At 40.4% G+C, this 22,937-nt stretch overlaps 1 protein-coding gene across 6 annotated transcripts in view; it reads left to right on the top strand.

Annotated features, from left to right (window-relative positions):
- Positions 1-22,937, top strand: part of TAF1 (TATA-box binding protein associated factor 1) — a 108,297-nt gene that overhangs the window by 57,150 nt on the left and 28,210 nt on the right. For 3 of the 6 annotated variants that reach the window (XM_055565222.1, XM_055565221.1, XM_055565220.1), the window contains exons 33-39: positions 3,042-3,109; positions 3,657-3,773; positions 7,526-7,651; positions 8,431-8,532; positions 8,788-8,944; positions 9,492-9,669; positions 12,909-14,269. In XM_055565222.1, the coding sequence (XP_055421197.1) occupies positions 3,042-3,109; positions 3,657-3,773; positions 7,526-7,651; positions 8,431-8,532; positions 8,788-8,944; positions 9,492-9,669; positions 12,909-13,128 (968 nt within the window). In that variant the 3' untranslated portion in view covers positions 13,129-14,269. Of the gene's footprint in view, positions 1-3,041; positions 3,110-3,656; positions 3,774-7,525; positions 7,652-8,430; positions 8,533-8,787; positions 8,945-9,491; positions 9,670-12,908; positions 14,270-22,937 lie in introns of those variants that run through there. The other 3 variants (XM_055565224.1, XM_055565227.1, XM_055565223.1) reach the window with 2 other exon arrangements.

The following is a 22,937-nucleotide window of genomic DNA, read 5'->3' as shown; positions in this document are numbered from 1 at the left end:
TCATGCATTTCTAATCAGCATGAAACCTTGTATGATAACTTTTGCAGTCTGTCTCCATCAGTACTTTGAGGACCAACCTCCTGGTGGCTTTAGGAGATTAGAACTCAGAAACTTCAGCTGTGGACGCCTATCTCTCAAAACTGTTCCTGACTGTGAGCCAGCTCTGGCTGTCTTTATGTCCTGAATATCTTTTAGTTGACTTAAGTTTTCCTTCTGGTTTGGCACAGGCAGCTTGTGTGAGGACACAACTTAATTTTACATCTTTTATGAAGAATAGATGGACCTATGCTTGTGAAAAATTTAATCTGAAGTGAACTTATTTGTTTGTATAAAAAGTATAAAGTGTTAGTCGCTCAGTCATGTCCAGCTCTTTGCAACTCCGTGGACTGTAGCCCACTATGCACTTCTGTCCATGGGATTCTCCAGGCAAGAATACTGGAGTGGGTTGCCATTTCATTCTCCAGGGGATCTTCCCAATCCAGGGATCGAACCTGGGTCTTCCTCATTCATTGCAAGCATATTCTTTACCAGCTGAGCCACCAGGGAAGAATAGCTTAATAACAATACTCAGAGTAGTTATGTAGTTATGGCACGAAAATGTCACATGGGGTATATTTTTTATACTTTACATCCTGATAAATAGTAGGTTTAATTCAAGGATCACCTCCTCTATGAAGCCTTTCCTAATTCTTCTTTCCCTCTTCCATCCCAGCAGTGGTCACTTCCTCCTCTATGCCTCTACTAAACCCTCTTATGTATTTTTTCACTGCATTGTATCACCTCATTTGTTTATAGTCTGTCTCACTGGGCTCTCTGGTAGCTCAGACAGTAAAGAATCTGTCTTCATTTCAGGAGACCTGGGTTTGATCCCTGGCTTGGGAAGATCTCCTGAAGAATTCCATGGATAGAGGAGCCTGGCAGGGTGACAGTCCATGGGGTTGCAAAGAGTTGGACACGACTGAGTGACTAACACATACACTGTGCTAAGACCATAAGCTTCTTGAGGATATAGTCTGTATCTTACTCATGTCTGTGTATTATGCCTGGCACCTAGAGGTACTCAAAAATGTTTTACAAATGAGGAGGTGAATAATTAGTATATTAAAGAATATTATAAAGCACTTAACAACTCAGTTAAGTTGGAAATAACAACTCAGATGCTTTCAGGCTCCAGGCATAAACAAGCAGACCTGGTAGGGACTGTGTGAAACACATGCCTTATCTAAAAGGGGCAGCTGCTACTCAGATCCAGCCCATTGGTGCTTCGTGAGAATGCTGACCGTGTGTTGCCACCTTTTAATTTTTTGAGAGAAGCCGGACATTTGGGTTTTTATATGAAATCTCTTGATTGTTAAATGTTGCCAGTTAACTAATTAAGCTCTTTTTAAGCTTTTAATTGAGGTGTAATTTACATACAGAAGTGTATGAGTACACAGCTCAATCCGTTTTCACAGACTGAAGTGATTTTTAAATTGAAGTATAATTGACCTACAACAATATATTATATATATACATATATATACACTGTATATAATATATATATATAACTATGTATATATGTGTGTGTGTGTGTATATATATATATAATATATATATATATACAGTTCCAGGTATATAATACAATAATTTGATATTTCTTCACATCACAAACTGATCACCACCTGAACTGATTTTTTGTGAGCCAAATAAAACTGATTGACCTGCAAGCCACCAATTTACAACTTATAACAAAATCTATATGGGGAACTGTGTAGTTTGGTTAAGAATCACCCTATAGGTTAACTATCTTAAAGAGACACATCTGTCAAATGCAGTGTGTGGACCTTATTTGGATTATAATTCCCCCCCCCCCAAAAAAAATCAAATGTAAAAGAGCATTTATAAAAAAATTGGGGAAATGTGAATGTTGACTGGCCATTTAATAATATTAAAGAATTATTGTTAGCTACCTTAGGTGTAATATGGTTTTTTTTTTAATTAAAAAAAAAAACATTTATTTATTTATTTGGCTGCACTGGGTCTTAGTTGTGGCATGCAGGCTCTTTGTTGCAGCACGTGGGGTCTAGTTCCCTGACCAGGGATCAAACCCAGGCCCCATGCTTTGGGAACATGGAGTCTTAACCGCTGGACTACCAGGGAAATCCTCAGTAGTTGTTTTTTTAATAGTTGTTACTGTGTTTTATTTTTTAGAGCAGTTAGAGCAAAATTGAACAGAAGGTACAGAGTATTCCCATGAACCCTGTGCCCCTACACATGCACAGCCTCCCCTGTTATCCACATCCCCCACTAGAGGGACACATTTGTTGCAACTGATGAATCTACATCATTAGCACCCAAAGTCCATAGTTTGCATTAGAGTTCACTCTGGGTATTGTACATTTTATGGGTTTGAAATCCTCAGTAGTTGTTTTTTTAATAGTTGTTACTGTGTTTTATTTTTTAGAGCAGTTAGAGCAAAATTGAACAGAAGGTACAGAGTATTCCCATGAACCCTGTGCCCCTACACATGCACAGCCTCCCCTGTTATCCACATCCCCCACTAGAGGGATACATTTGTTGCAACTGATGAATCTACATCATTAGCACCCAAAGTCCATAGTTTGCATTAGAGTTCAGTCTGGGTATTGTACATTTTATGGGTTTGACAGATGTTTAATGACATGTATCTACCGTTATACAATTGTCCATGTTCATTTCTTTTAAAGAGTCCTTTAAGACACATAGTGAACAATTTATGGATGAAATGCTAGAATTTGCTTCAGAATAATTTGGGAAGAGTGTGAAAGTTGGTGTGTAAATGAAACAGGATTGACCATTTATTGATAATCGTTAAAGATGGGTAAGAGGTACATGGGAGTTCATTATGTTAGTGTCTCTGGTTTTGTATGTGTTTGAAATTTTCCCCCTCCAAAGTTAGAGCACGAGTCCAAGTTAAAGCTGAAGCATGATTTTTTGGACCTAGGACAAGAGGACACCACTGCTGGTGACAGAAAGTGCATTTCTGGAGCTGAAGCAATGGCATTCTCTTTTTTCATTTATAGGGCCTGAAAGTCAGTATACTAAAACTGCTCAGGAGATTGTGAACATCTGTTACCAGACACTGACTGAAGTAAGTGAAAAAGAGGACGTCCTGTAGGATCTAACTTTTTGGAATCCTTTTGTTCCCTAGGGCTGAGGGAGGCCTTCTCTGCCTATCCTTTTTTAAAATGTAATATCCCACCCCAACCCTCAACCCACACTCTGTATTCTTCCCTTCTTTATTTTCTTACCCAGCACTAAATGTTTTTAATAAGCTGTATAATTATTTACTTTATTACCATATGTATCCTTGTATCCTGCCACAAGAATACAAGCTTCATGAAGACAGGGATTTTTTTCACAGGCTGACATCACTTTAGTAAGTTCATCAGAAAGTGGTTTTTATAAACTTATTTTTCTGTGCTCATCTTTTAGCTTTTTAAATTATATTTATCTTTAATTGACTGATGATTACTTTATAATATTGGTTTGATTTCTGCCATACATCAACATGAATTAGCCATAGATGTACATGGTCCCCTCCCTCTTGAACCTCCCTCCCACGAAGACAGGGATTTTTGTTTGCTTCTCAATGTCTAAAATACATGTTGAATGAATTCAATGCTTTTCTTCCTCAGTATGATGAGCATTTGACTCAACTTGAGAAGGATATTTGTACAGCTAAAGAAGCAGCTTTGGAGGAAGCAGAATTAGAAAGCTTGGACCCAATGACCCCAGGGCCTTACACACCTCAGGTAAGTCTGAGGACTAGAAACTTCCTCTTACAGTTTTCTTATTGATTTTGGAAATTGGGAGCATGTTAACAGATGTATTTACTGAGATACCCTTCTTCTCTGTCCTTCCTCTTCATATGCCTTTCGTGTGCTTTCTTGTCTTCTCAAAGGCTAAGGTGAGTGAGGGCCATGGGTCTTGGTAGCCTTGTTGGATCCAAAAGAGACAGGCGTGGGATGTATGAATGGGGTGGGGTCTTAGTCGTTTAGGCAGTACTTAGGAGTACCAGACTCCTGACTACCATGGCCAAAGGCATCCTCTTGAATCCCTGGAGTTCCTTTGTCCCCAGCATTGGGGTTCTGTGTATGCTGTGCTAAGTCGCTTTAGTCGTGTCCAACTCTTTGCGAACCTTTGGACTGTAACCCGCCAGGCTCTTCTATCCGTGGGATTCTCCAGGCAGGAATACTGGAGTGGGTAGCTATTTCCTCCTCCAGGGGATCTTTCTGACCCAGGTATCGAACCCGCATCTCTACATCTCCTGTGTTGCCAGGCGGTTCTTTACCACTAGCACCACCTGGGAAGCCCCATTAGGGTTCTGTGACATCCCAAGAGTATAGACATGGGCCACATTATTCCCTCTGAATTATCTTAGTGTAGCTCAGACGTCACCCATTTTCCTGGATTGACTTTCTCTCCCTGTAAATGAAGAAGGTAATGTTTATAATGTTCTTAAATTTCCATGTCAAAGACTAGAGAGCAAGATTAATAAGAAATTTTTAGTCTTTCTGATCTGACCCTTGAATATACTGAGAGTATTTCATCTATACTGTACTCTTAGAGGGCCAGCATATTTGAAGACTAGGACTTAACCAGACTATAACTGTTGGAGGCACTGTGGTAAAGTGGAAAATACATGAAGTTTGGTATAAAACAGTCCTGGCTTTGAGTCTTGGCTTTGAGTCTTATCTCTGCTGCTATCTAGCTTTGTGAACTTGGGAAGTTGACCCCTCTAATCCAGTTTCCATTTCTCTAAAATGTACTTTTCAAGATTATTGTAAACATTAAATGAGGCCATTTGCCTAGCACACAGTAGACATTCAGTAAATGTTTATTTCCTTATGTGTATGAAAGTCATCTACAGGGTTCTCAGAGGTTCTTTCAAATTTAACCAAATATTCTAATACAAGTTTCTCCCAATTCCCACTGGAAAACTTTTTCATTCTGCTCAGGTTTCACTCTGAACTAATAAATGCAGCCTTTGTGATCTCTGTTGGATAATTGCTGTCTGTATCTCATTCATACAGTCTCCCTATCTATCTTTTACTCTCTCTTTTACCCTAAAACCTAGGTCACTGAGGGGCCAAATACAAAGAGCCCTAAGATACTTCCTCCAGGCCCAGAACAAGGAAAAGCTCTAGGAGTATGTGGGCAGATTGGGTCAAGGGGGCTTGGGTGAGTGATGTTCCCCAGGAAGGTCCTATTTGCTAATAGGCCCAACAGCTTCCACAGACCCTTTCTGGTAAGTTAAAGCCTGGGTTTTAGCCATCATTCCTCAGGAGAGTCTAACTACTGAGTGGCACATGGTTTGCTCTGGTCTATGACAGCATCAGTCTAGCACTGTGGTGAGTCCTTCCCCTCCAATGCTGTCTCAAAAATAGCTGAGGAAAACCTGGCAACTGTGCTCCCTCCTGAGCAGTAGCTGTTTGGTGCAGTTAGAGGATCTCCTGGTAAGAGTAGGGTGTAGGTATTGCCTCTTCATTATTCCAGTTCACTGTCTTATCATTGCCTTCACTCATATATACACATTTAGTAAGCCCAGTTCATTACCTCTGAACCTGAGGAAGATACATGTGAGTGATTGTCCTTACTTAATATTACTCTCAAACCCAAATGCTATTAAATACTAAAAAGTGTGTAAGTTTCCCTGGTAGCTCAGACGGTAAAGCGTCTGTCTGCAATGCGGGAGACCTGGGTTCAATCCCTGGGTTGGGAAGATCTCCTGGAGAAGGCAATGGCACCCCACTCCAGTACTCTTGCCTGGAGAATCCCACGGACGGAGGAGCCTGGTAGGCTACAGTCCACGGGGTCGCAAAGAGTCAGACACGACTGAGCGAGTGCTTTGCTTTTGCCTTTTTAATACAATTTTGTTGTGTAGAAATATGACAGTAATCATACTGTACTGCCACCTCTAAATGGGTGGTAATCAATGTATTTTCACTCAACTATTTCTACCCAGCTTATATTGCACTATACATTCAGCTTGACATGTTATCTAAAATTGCTTGCTTTATATTTTTCCACATAGTGTTTCATTCCCTAATTTTCTCTTCTTTTGTTCCACAACTGCTTTATCTGCACTTGTAATCCTTTTGAACTCAGTTTTTCCTTTCTCCAGAACCCTGTTCCCACTCAGCCTTGTTTGTTTGCTTTAAAAACAAAACCAACAGCAAAGTAACACATATGTGGGTTCTTTGTTGATAAAAGTACATGTTCATTGTGACAAATTGGGAAACATACAGAATAAATAAATTACTTAAAAATCAAGTCCACCACTGAGAAAGAACCAAACCACTGTGAACATTTTGGTGTGTTTCTTCAAACCTGTAATGTGCGTGTGTGTGCATTTATAACGTGAAATTGGTCATTATTATTTTGTGTCTTGTTTTCACTTCACATTATATTATGAGCATTTTATTTCATTAAATGGTCTTTGAAGACATTTTTAATAACTGTGTGATATTTATACCCTCAGCCAACTTTTTAGAGAGCCCTTTCCTAAATGAGCAGGCTTTGCTAGCCTGTTAATTTTTAGTCCCTCCTGCCCTCCTTTCCCAGGTGGTGCTAGTGGTAAAGAACCCACCTGTCAATGTAGGAGACATAAGAGACTCGGGTTCAGTCCCTGTATCAGGAAGATCCCCTGGAGGAGGGCATGGCAACCAACTCCAGTATTCTTGCCTGGAGAATCCCTATGGACAGAGTAGGATCTCAAAGAGTCAGACACGACTGAAGCTACTTTGCACACCCTCCTTTCACTGAATAGTCCATTTGCTAAATCCCTCTTCACTTTAGGAGAAGGAAGAGGGAAGGGAGCTATAATTTTTTGACTGCCAGGCATGGGGTAAGGAGCATGTATACACATCTCTTAATTTTCCCAACAACCATTTGAGGTAGACATTACCATCCATGTTTTAAAGTTGAAACTAAGACTTAGAGACATTAAGTTATTTGTTTAAGTTACTCAGCTAGCAAATGGTGGAGCCAGGACTCAAACTTAGGGCAGTTTACTCCAAAGTCCGTGGTTTTTCACCATGCTATTTTGCCTCATATTATCCTCTAGTGAGCTCATAAGCTATTACCCCTTTCCATGTTCTGGTTGGAATTGACATTTCTTTATCCCATTTTAGATGTCTCTACACCAAAACAGACAGAATAGCAGTGGTGTGGAGCCCTGGGCCTAAAAGCAATAAGACCACACTTAGAAGAAATTAGGTTATTGACCAGAGAGGCTATTAGGACATAGAATTGTCCCATAGCTTGGATGCTTTTCTGCTTCAGGCTTCTGATCATATACATCGGATGCCTCTTTGATAGAATGAGCAATATTTGTGAGAGCCCCCAAAACTTGCCCATAAAGCTGTGTCAAAACTATGTTTTTTTTTCCTTAAATGGATTGTTCTGCATGACCTTTTCTTCAGTGAATGCACTAAAGGGGAGTTCTCTGAATTTTTTACTCCCTTTACTAAATAGAAGCTAAGTTGTATGATTTGTGCCACAGCCTCCTGATTTGTATGATACCAACACATCCCTCAGTATGTCTCGAGATGCCTCTGTATTTCAAGATGAGAGCAATATGTCTGTCCTGGATATTCCCACTGCCACTCCAGAAAAGCAGGTGACACAGGTAGGATAGTCTTTTTCTCTTAGTGAGATTGGTAGTATGCTTAGGGGTAGGGGATGGGTGAGTAATGGTGGTGATATATGACATGTGTCAAGGATGATGATCAGACCCCTTGGCCCTGGGAGTGAAAGCCTGGAAATGTGATTTCAAGGTGGGATGGTGGCAGGTCACGTGACTGGCTTGTCTTCTGTCACGATGGGCAGAGTCAGGCACAGCAGAACTTAAGACACAAGTGTGAAAAGTGTGTGAGGCATCAGAGTATCCTGACTGGAAAGACCAGCTGCATTCAGAGACATAGTTCAAAATAATTGCCCTGCTACCTTACTGTACATGTGTTATCAAAGTTGTTTTTAAAATTAAGTTTTTTAAATTGGCCTTTTCTAGAGGTATCAGCAGATACTCCTGATCTGAAGCCAGAAATCTTATCAGCTGATCTCGGTCAAGGTTCCACTGGCGAGTGCAAAATCCAGGAGGGTTTTTCTGTCCCAAAGAGTCCAACACAAGCTAGGAAAAGCTTGTTTAGAAAGGAAGTCTCCTTGTGATGCTATACTAATAACAGACCAAGGACCTTCCTATTCTTTGGGTTTAATTTTTACCCTACCTGTGATTTCCAAAGAATGAATGGGGGAAAATGCACATGCTTTGAGCTGTGTAACAGCCCCCACTAGCTGTGGGGTTGGCCGGGATATCAGGGAGGAGCATCTGTCCTGGGTGAGAGCCCCTGGTTAACTCCTCCTACCGGCATGTCCCTCAATGATGTACTATTTGTGTTCCTTACTCAGATGCACCAGGGCCGAGGTAGGCTGGGCGAGGAAGACTCTGATGTAGATATTGAAGGGTATGATGATGAGGAGGAGGATGGGAAACCTAAGACACCAGCCCCAGTGAGTATGCTTACAGAAAGCTTATGGTTTCATTATACCTTTATATGGTAGGTGCCCCAGAAGTACAGGACAGGCCAAGTCCCCAGGCGATACCATAGGGTCTCTATAGTGAGGCCCAGTATGACTTTAATCCTTGGAACCAGCTGACCAAATCTATCCACCAAAATTATATCTTGTAAGGCAGCAAGGGGGCGGCTGGTGGTGGCTTCTGGTCTCTTAGTTGGTCAGTTAATGGTCTCAACTGGTCTCCTTTAGGAAGGTGAAGATGCAGATGGTGATCTTGCAGATGAAGAGGAAGGAACTGTGCAACAGCCTCAAGCCAGTGTCCTGTATGAGGATTTGCTTATGTCTGAAGGAGAAGATGATGAGGAAGATGCTGGGAGTGATGAAGAAGGAGATAATCCTTTCTCTGGTACATAGCTCACCATAGCACACTCAGGGCTCAGAGGAAGCTCTGGGCCACATATGCTGTTAAAAAGCTGTTCTTTTATTGAAGTCCCATTAATAGACCTCAGGGTGCTGAGCATTCACTCATAGGATGATTAAATTCATTGGTCTTAGAAGAGGTGAAAAAATACAGCATAGGTAGAAAAAGATGATAGTCAGAAAAGCAATGCCAAAGCAGCGTTTGATTTGAATACTTGGATAAAAATGAGAAAGATGTGTTATATGTGGCAATAGGGAAAGAAAATTAAGAAAAAGAGATGTTTGTGAATTAATCGCAGTGGTAGGGGAAGAATATAGAAGGAGATGATGGGGAAAAAAAACAGATTGCACTGAAATGGTTTTTTAATTCATTTTCCAAACTATAAATCTTGTCAATGTTGACCCTAGGCAGTCCTCTGAGGTGGAGGGTCCAGGCAAGATACCTGTGTAGATGCATGGGATTAACTGTTCTGGAAGACTAAGCCAAAGATGTTAATTCTGTCAAGCTTATCTCAGGATTTCTCTTTTCATAGCTATCCAGCTGAGTGAAAGTGGAAGTGACTCGGATGTAGGATCTGGTGGAATAAGACCCAAACAGCCCCGCATGCTTCAAGAAAACACAAGGATGGGCATGGAAAATGAAGAAAGCATGATGTCCTATGAGGGAGACGGTGGGGAGGCTTCTCATGGTTTGGAGGATAGCAATATCAGGTAATTGATAGCAACATGCTACGTACGGGGGCTGTGGCATCAGTGCGCAGCTATGATGTCAGAGGGCCCAGCATCATATTACTTTCATCCATCAAACATTGCTTGAGCACCTACTAGGGCCAGGCACTATGCTAGGCCCTTGGGAATACACAAAGGAGCAAGACATATCCTGCCCTTGAGGAGCTCACAGTCTAGTGGAAGAGACTGATACAAAATCATTGCAATACAGTGTGAGAAGAGCTATGTAGCATAAGTTTAGTACAAAGTGCCAAGTCACACTCAGGAGGAGGAAGTGTCTCACTCTGCTTGGAGTAATCAGGGAGTATCACAAATGAGGGGACATTTGAACTGGGCCTTACAGGATGAATAGAAGTCTACTAAGTATATAAGTGGCAGCAGGTGAGGAGATCCTTAGAGGTGAAACAGTATGTTCAAAGGCACAGAAATATAGCAAAGAAATTCCAGACCAAAGGGAAGTTGTTGGGAGTTGTGACTCTAGAAGCAGCAAGGGATTATGTTGTTAGAGGACCTTAAATGGCGTGCTAAGACATGTGGATTGTGGTTAATGAGAATCATCACTTTAAGGAAAAGAAAGTAACATCAAGTTTATGTGTTAAATAACTCTAGGGCAATGATTGGGCTTCCCTAATAGCTCAGTTGGTAAAGAATTCACCTGCAATGCAGGAGACCCTGGTTCAATTCCTGGGTTCGGAAGATCCGCTGGAGAAGGGATAGGATACCCATTCCACTATTCTTGGGCTTCCCTTATGGCTCAGTTGGTAAAGAATCCTCCTGCAATGTGGGAGACCTGGGTTTGATCCCTGGGTTGGAACGATCCCCTGGAGAAGGAAAAGGCTAACCACTTCAGTATTCTGGCCTAGAGAATGCCATGGACTTCATGGGGTCACAAAGAGTCAGACATGACTGAGCAGCCTTCGCTTTCACTTTCAGGGCAATAATAAGAAATTCAACTAGGATCTGTGAGGAGTGGAGGAAAGGGAAGGGACATATTTAAGAGCTGTTTAGAGGACAGATCATTTGGATTTAAGAGGTAAGGAGATTAGATACGTAATGAATGGGAATGTCACTGACATAAGAAAGAGGGAAAACAGGTATTAGATGGAGTGGGAAAGGAGGCAAAAAATGAATTTGTCTTTGGATATGTTAAGATACATATGATACATCTAAGCCAAAGGTATCCAGCAAGCCACCAACAAGCCTGGTGGCTCAGATGGTAAAGAATCCACCTGCAATGAGGGAGACCCAGGGTTCAATCCCTGGGTTGGGAAGAGCCTCTGGAGGAGGGCATGGCAGCCCACTCCAGTATTCTTGCCTGGAGAATGGACAGAGGAGCCTGGCGGGCTACAGTTCATGGAGTCACAAAGAGTCAGACATGACTGAGTGACTAAGCACACATCGGGCAAGCAGTTAAGAGCCTTAATTCATCGAGCAAATATTTGTCACAAGTACAAAAGCAACTAGGATGTTATCCCTTCCTTCAGGGAGTTCAGTTTAGTGGGAAGTCTAAAACAGGCAAACAGATGATGATCACAGTGTAACATGAAAAGTGCTGTGATAGGAAACCACGGGATTTTTCTGGGGCTTGGGTAGGAGTGGAGTAGGGGAGCTGGTTAGAGAAACTGAGCTGAATCAGAGTAGGAATTAGCTAAATGAAGAAGAAAGGGAAGGGCATTCCAGAGACCAAGAAGAGCATATATGAACACATAGAGACATGAAACACTTCTCAAGAATACAAGTAGCTCAGTGTAGTTGGTGCTTTTCATCATGATCCGTGTAATAGAGACAGTTTAAAGAGGTAGGTAAGTAAGGACCAAATCATGAAGGGCCTGAGAATTTTGGGCAGACATTGAATGAGAGTAGTATGATCAGATCTGTATTTTAAAAAGATTGCTCTGTACCCCAGAAGAAGGATGGGCAGAAGCCATGAATTAATTCACAGAAGAAATGCAAATGGCCAATAAATTATGAAAACTCAGCTTCCCTAAGAATCAAAGAAATGCAATAAAACAACCAAATGCAATTTTTTTCCTATCAGATGGGCAAAGATTAAAATGAATAATAATGCCCAGTGTTGGAAAAGACGTGCATAAAAGGACATTCAGAAACCACTGGTTGGTAATAGAAATTGAAAAAATGGGGTAGGTGAGAGAGGTATAGCAATTTATCTTACAAATCAGAAACTTAAAAAATGTATATCCTCTTTGGCCTCCCAATTCCATATCTAGGGAGTTATTCCATGGGAATAATAAAATAACCTTCATCAAGATGTTTGTACAAAGATGTTCATCACAGCATTGTTTCTAATAGTGGAATAATTGAAGACAGGTTAAATGTTCTAGTGAGAGACTGTGAAATAAATCATGTTACAGCCACACAGTGGAATACCACACAGCTGTTAAAATGGTGCTATCGATGTATGTTTATTGACATGGAAAGATGTTCATTATAAACGTTAGTGAAAAAGCAGATTCCTGAAGAGTATATAGAGCATTCCAATTTTGTAAATTAAAAAAAAATGTTTAAGCATCAAAGTAAACTGCATAGAAAAAAATTTGGAAGGTCATATACTGAAAGAGTATCTCTGGGTAGTAGAGTTATTGGTGATTTTTTCCTTTTTTTTCTGCTGTATATTCTAATTTTTTTAAACCAGTAAACGTGCATTACTTGTGTGATTTTTTTTTAAGTAAAATTAAGAATAAACAAACAAACAAAAATAAAGAGCACTCTGGCAGAAATGTGAAGAAATTAATTGGGGAGAGCAAGACTGGAAGAAGACTGATTGCAGTGGTGCAGGCCAGAGATCTCAAAGAATGAAGCCAGAGCAGGCAGAATAGGGCTGGAAAGATGGGGATAGAAGTGAGATATATTGAAGAGGTAGAATCTTTAGGACTGTTGACTAATTGGATATGTAGATGAGTGAGGCTATAAGTGGTCGACAAACCTACAAGGCTTATCAGAGCATTTATGGTCACGTAAGCTAGCAGTGTGTTGTTCAGGTGTAGGGGAGTTTCATTCAGATTCTTGCGTATATGAAGTTGGCAAGTTGATGTTTTAGAATAGGATCATTTTTCTCTCAGGTACCCGTAGAATAGTCCAGAGCCATCATTTTAGTGGCCAGGGGAGGTGAGATGGGCTGATTCCTTGGTGGCACTGAGAACGGGACTGGTCAGCTAGAGGATGGTGTCCGAGCTTGAGAGATGACATGTTTCTTTTCTCAGTTATGGGAGCTATGAGGAGCCTGATCCCAAGTCGAACACCCAAGACACGAGCTTCAGCAGCATCGGTGGGTATGAGGTATCAGAGGAGGAAGAAGATGAGGAGGAAGAGCAACGCTCTGGGCCGAGCGTACTAAGCCAGGTCCAGCTGTCAGAGGACGAGGAGGACAGTGAGGATTTCCACTCCATTGCTGGGGACAGTGACTTGGACTCTGATGAATGAGGCTTCCTTTCGGCCTCCTTGGTCCGCCTTCCCTGTTCTCCAGCCTAGCTCACCTTTCCCCCATTTGTTTATATTTTTTGTTACAGTGTCTGATCCTGAAACTACCAAATTAATGAATACTGTAGCTTTTTAAAAAATAATAAGTAAATGATAATAAATTAACTCTTCTGATTTTTCTGAGGCAGTGCCACCCTTTGATTTAAAACCAGGCAACCCCCTTTCCCCATCACTAACAAAAAGAGAGCACTCTCCTCCTTCTGCAGTACTCTCCTTAACTCTATTAATTGCTTTTGGTATCATTTTGTTCCTGGGGAAGGAAGAGAAATTATGAAATAGCTAATAACTTTATGTCCTCTTGATGTATTAGAAAATTTCCAAGCATGATATCACCTCAGTTTTCTAATTTGCAGGCTGTAACCATTGACAGCCCCCTGTTGGGACAGAGAATTGCGTTCTGGTGGACTCTGTGCCACACTAAAACCATAAAGCTATTGGACAAACTGAACTGCCCGTTATTTATTATTTATTTGATTATACAATGCCTTGTTCCTAAGTGGATTGGAGGCAAATAAATTATAAATCTTTGAAACAGCATATTTGTCAGAAATGATATGTCGCCATGTAAATGTGTTCTGTCCTTCCCCCACCCCCAGGGGAAATGGTAGGGAAATGGTAAGTTCTTTAGGGCAAAGACTGTGTCTTCTGTTTCTTTTCATGCTTAGGATATGGTTCTGTGCAGAATAGGTACTCAGTAAATGTTCCTAGAATCATAAAATCCTCAACAGATTTGTTATTAAGCATCTGCTCCATGATAAGCATTCTATCAGCTCCTTGGGATGCAAACTTAAATAAGACACATTCCTTTTATTGAAAGAGCTCACCATTAAGTTGGGGGAGGGGGAGGGAAATTCAAAACATGTTAATAAATCGTTACAGTACTGTAAGATAAGTGCAATTAAGCTAGGTATAAAACATAGGAGAAAATAGAGGAGCAGTCATGTCTGAAAAAGTCAGGGAAGTATTCTTAGAGATAATTTTTAAGCTGACTGTTGAAGAATTAGTAGGAGCTTGCCAGATGGAAAAGTCTAGGCAGAGTGTCACATGAAATGAAAAGGCCAAACTCCAGAAATGGCAAATAGCAGAGTGTGTTCCTTGTTTGTTTGTTTGTTTGTTTGTACCTGCCTTGTTCCAGAAAGGATTTAAGGTGGTTTATGTTCCAGTCCCTCCATGCTGGAATGGCTCTAGGTGAGACTGAAAGATGGACAGGAAGCATATCATCAAGAGCTTTGAATTGATGCTAATGAATGTGAATTTTATATTAATTAGAAATGAAATGTGCTAGTGGAGTGATAAAATATGATTTGTGTTTTAGAAATTCTCAGTATATTGAATGAAGAAATAAATTGAAGAGTCATGTGTAACAAGTGTGATCCCATTTTTGTAAATGATAAAACCACATGTATATATTTATATGTGTTTACATATACTTGTATATGCAAAGGAAAAAGTCTGAAAGGATTTACACAAAATGGTTGACAGTGATAACCTCTGGGCAATGAGATTGGAGGGGAAGGGGCTATATGTTTATTTGTATACTGGGTGGGGCATTGTGCTTTTATTTCTGTATTTGAATTTTTATAAGAACATATTATTTTTGTAATAAAAATTAAAAAAAAATAATTCCAGTGGTAGTGTGGAGAATGGTTTGGAGGGTGGCAAATACAGTTGAACTAGGACTGTGGCATTAGGATAGGGAGGAAGGGGGTGAATTTGAGAGATATTTAGGGGACAGATCAACAGGACTTGGTGACCAGTTGGCATTTGGGAGTGGAGAAGGAAAAATGGAAGATGACTTCCAGAATTTTGGTTTAGGAGATTAGATGGATACATGGTATTCATTCATTCATTCATTCAGCATTTATTGAGCCACCGGGCTTCCCAGGTGGCGCTAGTGATAAAGAACCTGCCTGTCAATTCAGGAGACATAAGAAACCCACAGGTTTGGTCCCTGGGTCAGGAAGATCCCCAGGAGGAGGACATGGCAATCCACTCCAGTATTCTTGCCTGGAGAATCTCATGGACAGAGGAGCCTGGCAGGCTACAGTCCATGGTATTGCAAAGAGTCTGGCACAACTGAGCCACTGAGCACACATGAAGGTCACAGAGAGCTCTGTATGCAAAAGAATCTGGACTTAATCCTAAAGGCAGTAAGAATCTATTGAACGATTTGGATAATTTTAGCAGCAGTTTGGGCTATGGACTATAGAATAGGACTGCATATGGTTGTTAGTCATTTAAGCAAAGTATGAGTCAGTTGTTCTTATGCAAGAACAGGCAAAGATTTGAGAGAATTGAGGGGAGGTAAAATCTACAAGTGATTAAATGTGAGGGATATTTCAGTTAATTAGTGAAGAAACATTGATTGAGCCTAGTGAGTACCAGGCATTATTGTTGGTGCTCTGAATATAGCAGTGAATAACACATACCCCCTTCCCTCATAGAGTTCAGGATCTAGTGGGAGAGGAAGACAGATAAGTGAATGAGAGTGAGAGAAGTACTCTGAAGACAAAGTGATATGAGAGGGTTTGGGGTGAGGGTTCTAATTTAATGGTCAAGGAAGACCTTGCTGAGTAGCTGTCATCAGTGTATAAATAAGCATGTGTTGCTGTGATAAAATATTTTTTAAAAGTCTGAAAAAGGAAGCAATGAAAGAACCAAGAAAGTTACTTTGAAAGACTGGCCAGAAGTATGAGGAAACCAGGATACACTGTTTTTGTTGTTGTTCAGTTGCTAAGGTGTGTCCAGCTCTTTGTGACCTAATGGACTGCAGCACACCAGGCTTCCCTGTCCTTCACTATCTCCCAGAGTTTGCTCAAACTCATGTCCATTGAGTCAGTAATGTCATTCAACCGTCTCATCCTCTGTCTCCCCCTTACTTGCAGAAAGGTCAATCAAATAAAGACTGAAATTTGTCATTTGGACTTGGCAGTTGGTGAGCCTTGTGAAAATAGTTTCCTTGTAATGGTGGGTACAAAAACCAGATGGCAGGTGGGTTGAAGAACTCAATGTGAAGAAGTAGAAACAGAGCTTGGTTTGATTAAATAATTGCTGCCGTTCACTTTGCCAGCTTCTGTACAGAGAGCTCTTACCTGATCTCATTTGATCCTGAACCATCTGAGATAGGTGTTACTATTTCTGTTTTACTAATGGGGAAACTGGACTGGAGAAGGGTCACCTTTAAGACCAGAAGGATGAGTATTGGATAGAGAAGCAACTAAGAAGGAAACCATACCTCTCGGCATTTGTAGACGCTGGTAAGAAGTTTTGTCTATATCCTGAAAGTAGTGGGAAATTTTTCAGTGGGACTAGGATTGAGCTTGAAAAGGTGACCTCAGGATTGTGTTTCCAAAACATGAGCTCCATATCAGTGTAAAAATAGCCAATCTTTTCCTATTGATAGTTTAGTTACACTTCTTTGGCAACTCCAGGGTTTTAGGAATTATGTTGCAAATATTTGCTGAATATAATCTAATATTACCCCCTGACTTTGAAGATAAATCACTGGTGTGCTTCAGGAACACTGATTCCTAGGCCCCAGTTAAACCTTCTTGAGTCACAATGCCTAGGGAAGATTGGTGGTCTGTATATTTTACAGATACCCCAAGTGATTCTTTTCTTTCCAAGTGATTTTTTCCCCCACACCACGTGGCTTGAGAGATCTTAGTTCCCTGTCATTGAGTCGCTAAGTCATGTACGACTTTTTGTGACCCCAGGGACTGTAGCATGCCAGGGTTCCCTGTCCTTCACTATCTCCCAGTTTGCTCAAACTCATGTCCATTATGTTAGAGATGCCATCCAACCATCTCATACTCTCTGTCGCCCCCTTCTCCTGCCTTCAATCTTTCCCAGTATCAGGGTCTTTTCCATAAGTCAGCTCTTTGCATCAGGTGGCCAAAGTATTGGAGCTTCAGCTTCAGCATCAGTCCTTCCAGTGAATATTCAGGACTGATTTCCTTTAGGACTGACTGATTTGATCTCCTTGCAATCCAAGGGACAAACTCTCAAGAGTCTTCTCCAATACCACAGTTTAAAAGCATCAATTCTTCAGTGCTCAGCTTTCTTTATGGTCCAACTCTCCCATCCATACATGACAGCTGGAGAAACCATACCTTTGACTAGATGGACCTTTGTCAGCAAAGTGAAGTCTCTGCTTTTTAATACGTTGCTAGGTTTGTCATAGCTTTTCTTCCAGGGAGCAAGTGTCTTTCAATTTTGTGACTTGGATCCCAAGAAAACAAAATCTGCCACTGTTTCCACTTTATCCCCATCTATTTGCCATGAACTGATGGGACCAGATGCCATGTTCTTAGTTTTCTGAATGTTCAGTTTTAAGCCAGCTTTTTCACTTTCCTCTTTTACCTTCAACAAGAGGCTCTTGAGTTCTTCTTCACTTTCTGCCATTAGAGTGATGTCGTCTGTATATCTGAGGTTGTTGATATTTCTCCCGGCAGTCTTCATTCCATCTAGTGATTCATCCAGCCCAGCATTTCGCATGATGTACTCTGCATATAAGTTAAATAAGCAGCAACATTCCCAAATTAATGCTATCCTCTGTATCAGCTGTTTTTAAAACAAGTGTTACATCAATATGGAAATAGGGGTTGCTTATTGTAAATTTAAATTCCTGGGCTTGAAATGTGCATTTTTAATATGCATACCTATAATTCTGATGCACATAGTCCTTGTAACAGTATTCACAATGATCCTTTGGTAAACATAAGCGCTTTAGAAAAAATATAGAATTGCAAATTTTTAATTATCAGGATATTGGAGAAGTGAATGGCAAACCGCTTCAGTATTCTTGCCTTGAGAACCCCATGAACAGTATGAAAAGGCAAAAAAATAGGATACTGAGAGATGAACTCCCCAGGTCAGTAGGTACCCAGTATGCTACTGGAGATCAGCGGAGAAATAACTCCAGAAAGAATGAATGGACGGAGCCAAAGCAAAAACAACACCAAGTTGTGGATGTGACTGGTGATAGAAGCAAGGTCCGATGCTGTAAAGAGCAATATTGCATAGGAACCTGGAATGTCAGGTCCATGAATCAAGGCAAATTGGAAGTGGTCAAACAGGAGATGGCAAGAGTAAAAGTCGACATTTTAGGAATCAGCAAACTAAAATGGACTGGAATGGGTGAATTTAACTCAGATGACCATTATGTCTACTACTGTGGGCAAGAAACCATTAGAAGAAATGGAGTAGCCTTCATAGTCAACAAAAGAGTCGGAAATGCAGTACTTAGATGCAGTCTCAAAAACAACAAAATGATCTCTTTGTTTCCAAGGCAAACCATTCAATATCATGATAATCCAAGTCTATTCCCTGACCAGTACTGCTGAAGAAGCTGAAGTTGAACGGTTCTGTGAAGACCTTCAAGACCTTTTAGAATTAATACCCAAAAACGATGTCCTTTACATTATAGGGAACTGGAATGCAAAAGTAGGAAGTTAAGAAGCACCTGGAGTAACAGGCAAATTTGGCCTTAGAGTACAGAATGAAGCAGAGCAAAGGCTAATAGAGTTTTGCCAAGAGAACGCACTGGTCACAGCAAACACCCTCTTCCAGCAACACAAGAGAAGACCCTACACATGGACATTACCAGATGGTCAATACCGAAATCAGACTGATTATATTCTTTGCAGCCAAAGATGGAGAAACTCTATACAGTCAGCAAAAACAAGACCAGGAGCTGACTATGGCTCAGATCACGAATTCCTTATTGCCAAATTCGGACTTAAATTGAAGAAAGTAGGGAAATAGACCATTCAGGTATGACCTAAATCAAATCCCTTACAATTACACAGTGGAAGTGACAAATAGATTTAAGGGACTAGATGTGATAGACAGTGCCTGATGAAATATGGATGGAGGTTTGTGACATTGTAGAGGAGACAGGGATCAAGACCATCCCCAAGAAAAAGAAATGCAAAAAAGCAAAATGGCTGTCTGAGGAGGCCTTACAAATATCTGTGAAAAGAAGAGAAGCGAAAAGGAAAGATATACCCATTTGAATGCAGAGTTCCAAGAACTCTTGGAGAGATAAGAAAGCCTTCCTCAGTGATCAATGCAAGAAATAGAGGAAAACAATAGAATGGGAAAGAATAGAAATCACTTCAAGAAAATTGGAGATACCAAGGGAACATTTCATGCAAAGATGGGCACAATAAAGGACAGAAATGATATGGACCTAACAGAAGTAGAAGATATTAAGAAGAGGTGGCCAGAATACACAGAACTATACAAAAAAGATCTTCATGACCCAGATGATCACAATGGTGTGATCACTTACCTAGAGCCAGACATCCTGGAATGTCAAGTCAAGTGGGCCTTAGGAAGCATGTCTATGAACAAAGCTAGTGGAGGTGATGAAATTCCAGTTGAGCTATTTCAAATCTTAAAAGATGATGCTGTGAAAGTGCTGCACTCAGTATGCCAGCAAATTTGGAAAACTCAGCAGTAGCCACAGGACTGGAAAAGGTCAGTTTTCATTCCAGTCCCAAAGAAAGGCAATGCCAAAGAATGCTCAAACTTCCACACAGTTGCACTCATCTCACACACCAGTAAAGTAATGCTGAAAATTCTCCAAGCCAGGCTTCAACAATATGTGAACCATGAACTTCCTGATGTTCAAGCTGGATTTAGAAAAGGCAGAGGAACCAGAGATCAAATTGCCAACATCCATTGGATCATCGAAAAAGCATGAGAATTCCAGAAAAACATCTATTTCTGCTTTATGGACTATGCCAAAGCCTTTGACTGTGTGGATCACAATAAACTGTGGAAAATTCTGAAAGAGATGAGAATAGCAGACCACCTGACCTGCCTCTTGAGAAACCTATATGCAGGTCAGGAAGCAAGAGTTAGAACTGGACATGGAACAACAGACTGGTTCCAAATAGGAAAAGGAGTACATCAAGGCTGTATATTGTCACCCTGCTTATTTAACTTATATGCAGAGTCCATCATGAGAAACACTGGGCTGGATGAGGTACAAGCTGGAATCAAGATTGCCAGGAGAAATATCAATAACCTCAGATATGCAGGTGACACCACCCTTATGGCAGAAAGCGAAGAAGAACTAAAGAGCCTCTTGATGAAAGTGAAAGAGGAGAGTGAAAAAGTTGGCTTAAAACTCAACATTCAGAAAACTAAGATCATGGCATCTGGTCCCATCACTTCATGGCAAATAGATGGGGAAAAAATGGAAACAGTGACAGACTTTATTTTTGGGGCCTTCAAAATCACTGCAGATGGTAACTGCAGCCATGAAATTAAAAGACGCTTGCTCCCTGGATGAAAAGTTATGACCAACTTAGCATATTAAAAAGCAGAGACAAAAAAAAAAAAAAAAAGCAGAGACATTACTTTGCCAACAAAGGTGCATCCAGTCAAGGCTATGGTTTTTCCAGTAGTCATGTATGCATGTGAGAGTTGGACTATAAAAAAAGCTGAGTACCGAAGAATTGATGGTTTTGAACTGTGGTATTGGAGAAGACTCTTGAGAATCCCTTGGACTGCAAGGAGATCCAACCAGTCCATCCTAAAGGAAATCAGTCCTGAATATTCATTGGAAGGACTGATGTTGAAGCTGAAACTCAAATACTTTGGCCACCTGATGCGAAGAGCTGACTAATTTAAAAAGACCCTGATGCTGGGAAACATTGAAGGCAGGAGGAGAAGGGGATGACAGAGGATGAGATGGTTCAATGGCATCACCGATATGATGGACATGAGTTTGAGTAGGCTGTGAGAGTTGGTGATGGACAGGGAGGCCTGGTGTGCTGTAGTCCATAGGGTTGCAAAGAGTTGGACATGACTGAATGACTGAACTGAACTAAACTGAATTATCAGGTACATAGTATTACAAATTTGCTTTTTGGTTCATAATAACTTAATATTCAAGGTTTTTTAAAAATAGTAAATTACCCTTAATGGTATGCATTCAATCTATCATTTATAAACGTCATGCATAAAGTGACAGTTTATATTACATATAAATTATAAATTCTGCAAGTTGGTTTAAATAGATGTGAGACTTTCAAAATCATTTCTTTAAAATTTTGCCTGTATAGGTTTGGATTTTCCACATTTGGGGATCTCGAAGTACTGTATTTTTCAATCAACTCTATATTACAGCTTTTAAATATCCATTCATCCTGATTTATAGAACAGAAATGTACGATTATATCCTGTCCTTGTGACTCTGTCACTTACGTAGTACAAATAAGACCTTGTATCAACCAAAATTTTGACTCAGTTATCTTTAAAAGTGGTCAAATAACAGAATAAGCAGAATTAAATCACATTTTAGTAGGCAGAGGGTATGTCATATTAATGATTGCAAAACTATTCACTTTTTGCGTGCTTCCTTCTTTTGAAATCAAGAATACTTTAAAGGGAGGAAATGGTTATGTGGGAAAGCTGGGAGCAAATAAATGCTCAAAACTGGAGAAATAGTTAAATACTTAGAAAAGAAAAAGAATTTGTCAATGAGAAGTGAAGGTTGGTTGGGTGCCAGATACATTTTGCTTCAGTTTTGACAACTGTATCTGTAGAAAGTATATTAGAAACTTTATTTTAGACAACTCACTTCCTAAATTTCTTTATGCCAAATTATGACAGTCTGCCTGTCTTTGAAAATAACATCAGTTTAGTGCTGGGCACATATGACCCTGAAGACAAGAGTTTAAACCAGTCTTTTTGTTTCTTTGTTTCTTCCTCAAATATAGTGGGAGTTAAGATAAGCTTTTATTTGGAAAACTCAGCAGTGGCCACAGGACTGGAAAAGGTCAGTTTTCATTCCAGTCCCAAAGAAAGGCAATGCCAAAGAATGCTCAAACTTCCATACAGTTGCACTCATCTCACACACCAGTAAAGTAATGCTGAAAATTCTCCAAGCCAGGCTTCAACAATACGTGAACCATGAACTTCCTGATGTTCAAGCTGGATTTAGAAAAGGCAGAGGAACCAGAGATCAAATTGCCAACATCTGCTGGATCATCGAAAAAGCATGAGAATTCCAGAAAAACATCTATTTCTGCTTTATGGACTATGCCAAAGCCTTTGACTGTGTGGATCACAATAAACTGTGGAAAATTCTGAAAGAGATGGGAATAGCAGACCACCTGACCTGCCTCTTGAGAAACCTATATGCAGGTCAGGAAGCAAGAGTTAGAACTGGACATGGAACAACAGACTGGTTCCAAATAGGAAAAGGAGTACATCAAGGCTGTATATTGTCACCCTGCTTATTTAACTTATATGCAGAGTCCATCATGAGAAACACTGGGCTGGAAGAAGCACAAGCTGGAATCAAGATTGCTGGGAGAAATATCAATAACCTCAGATATGCAGATGACACCACCCTTATGGCAGAAAGTGAAGAGGAACTCAAAAGCCTCTTGATGAAAGTGAAAATGGAGAGTGAAAAAGTTGGCTTAAAACTCAACATTCAGAAAACAAAGATCATGGCATCTGGTCCCATCACTTCATGGCAAATAGATGGGGAAACAGTGGAAACAGTGTCAGACATTATTTTTTGGGGCTCCAAAATCACTGCAAATGGTGATTGCAGCCATAAAATTAAAAGACACTTACTCCTTGGAAGGAAAGTTACGACCAACCTAGATAGCATATTGAAAAGCAGAGATATTACTTTGCCAACAAAGGTCCGTCTAGTCAAGGCTGTGGTTTTTCCAGTGTTCATGTATGGATGTGAGAGTTGGACGTAAAGAAAGCTGAGCGCC

This window comes from Bubalus kerabau, chromosome X, assembly GCF_029407905.1.
Source record: "Bubalus kerabau isolate K-KA32 ecotype Philippines breed swamp buffalo chromosome X, PCC_UOA_SB_1v2, whole genome shotgun sequence".
NCBI lineage: Eukaryota > Metazoa > Chordata > Mammalia > Artiodactyla > Bovidae > Bubalus > Bubalus kerabau.
The sequence above is the reverse complement of the archived record's forward strand: the minus strand, read 5'-3'. Positions and strand labels throughout refer to the sequence as shown.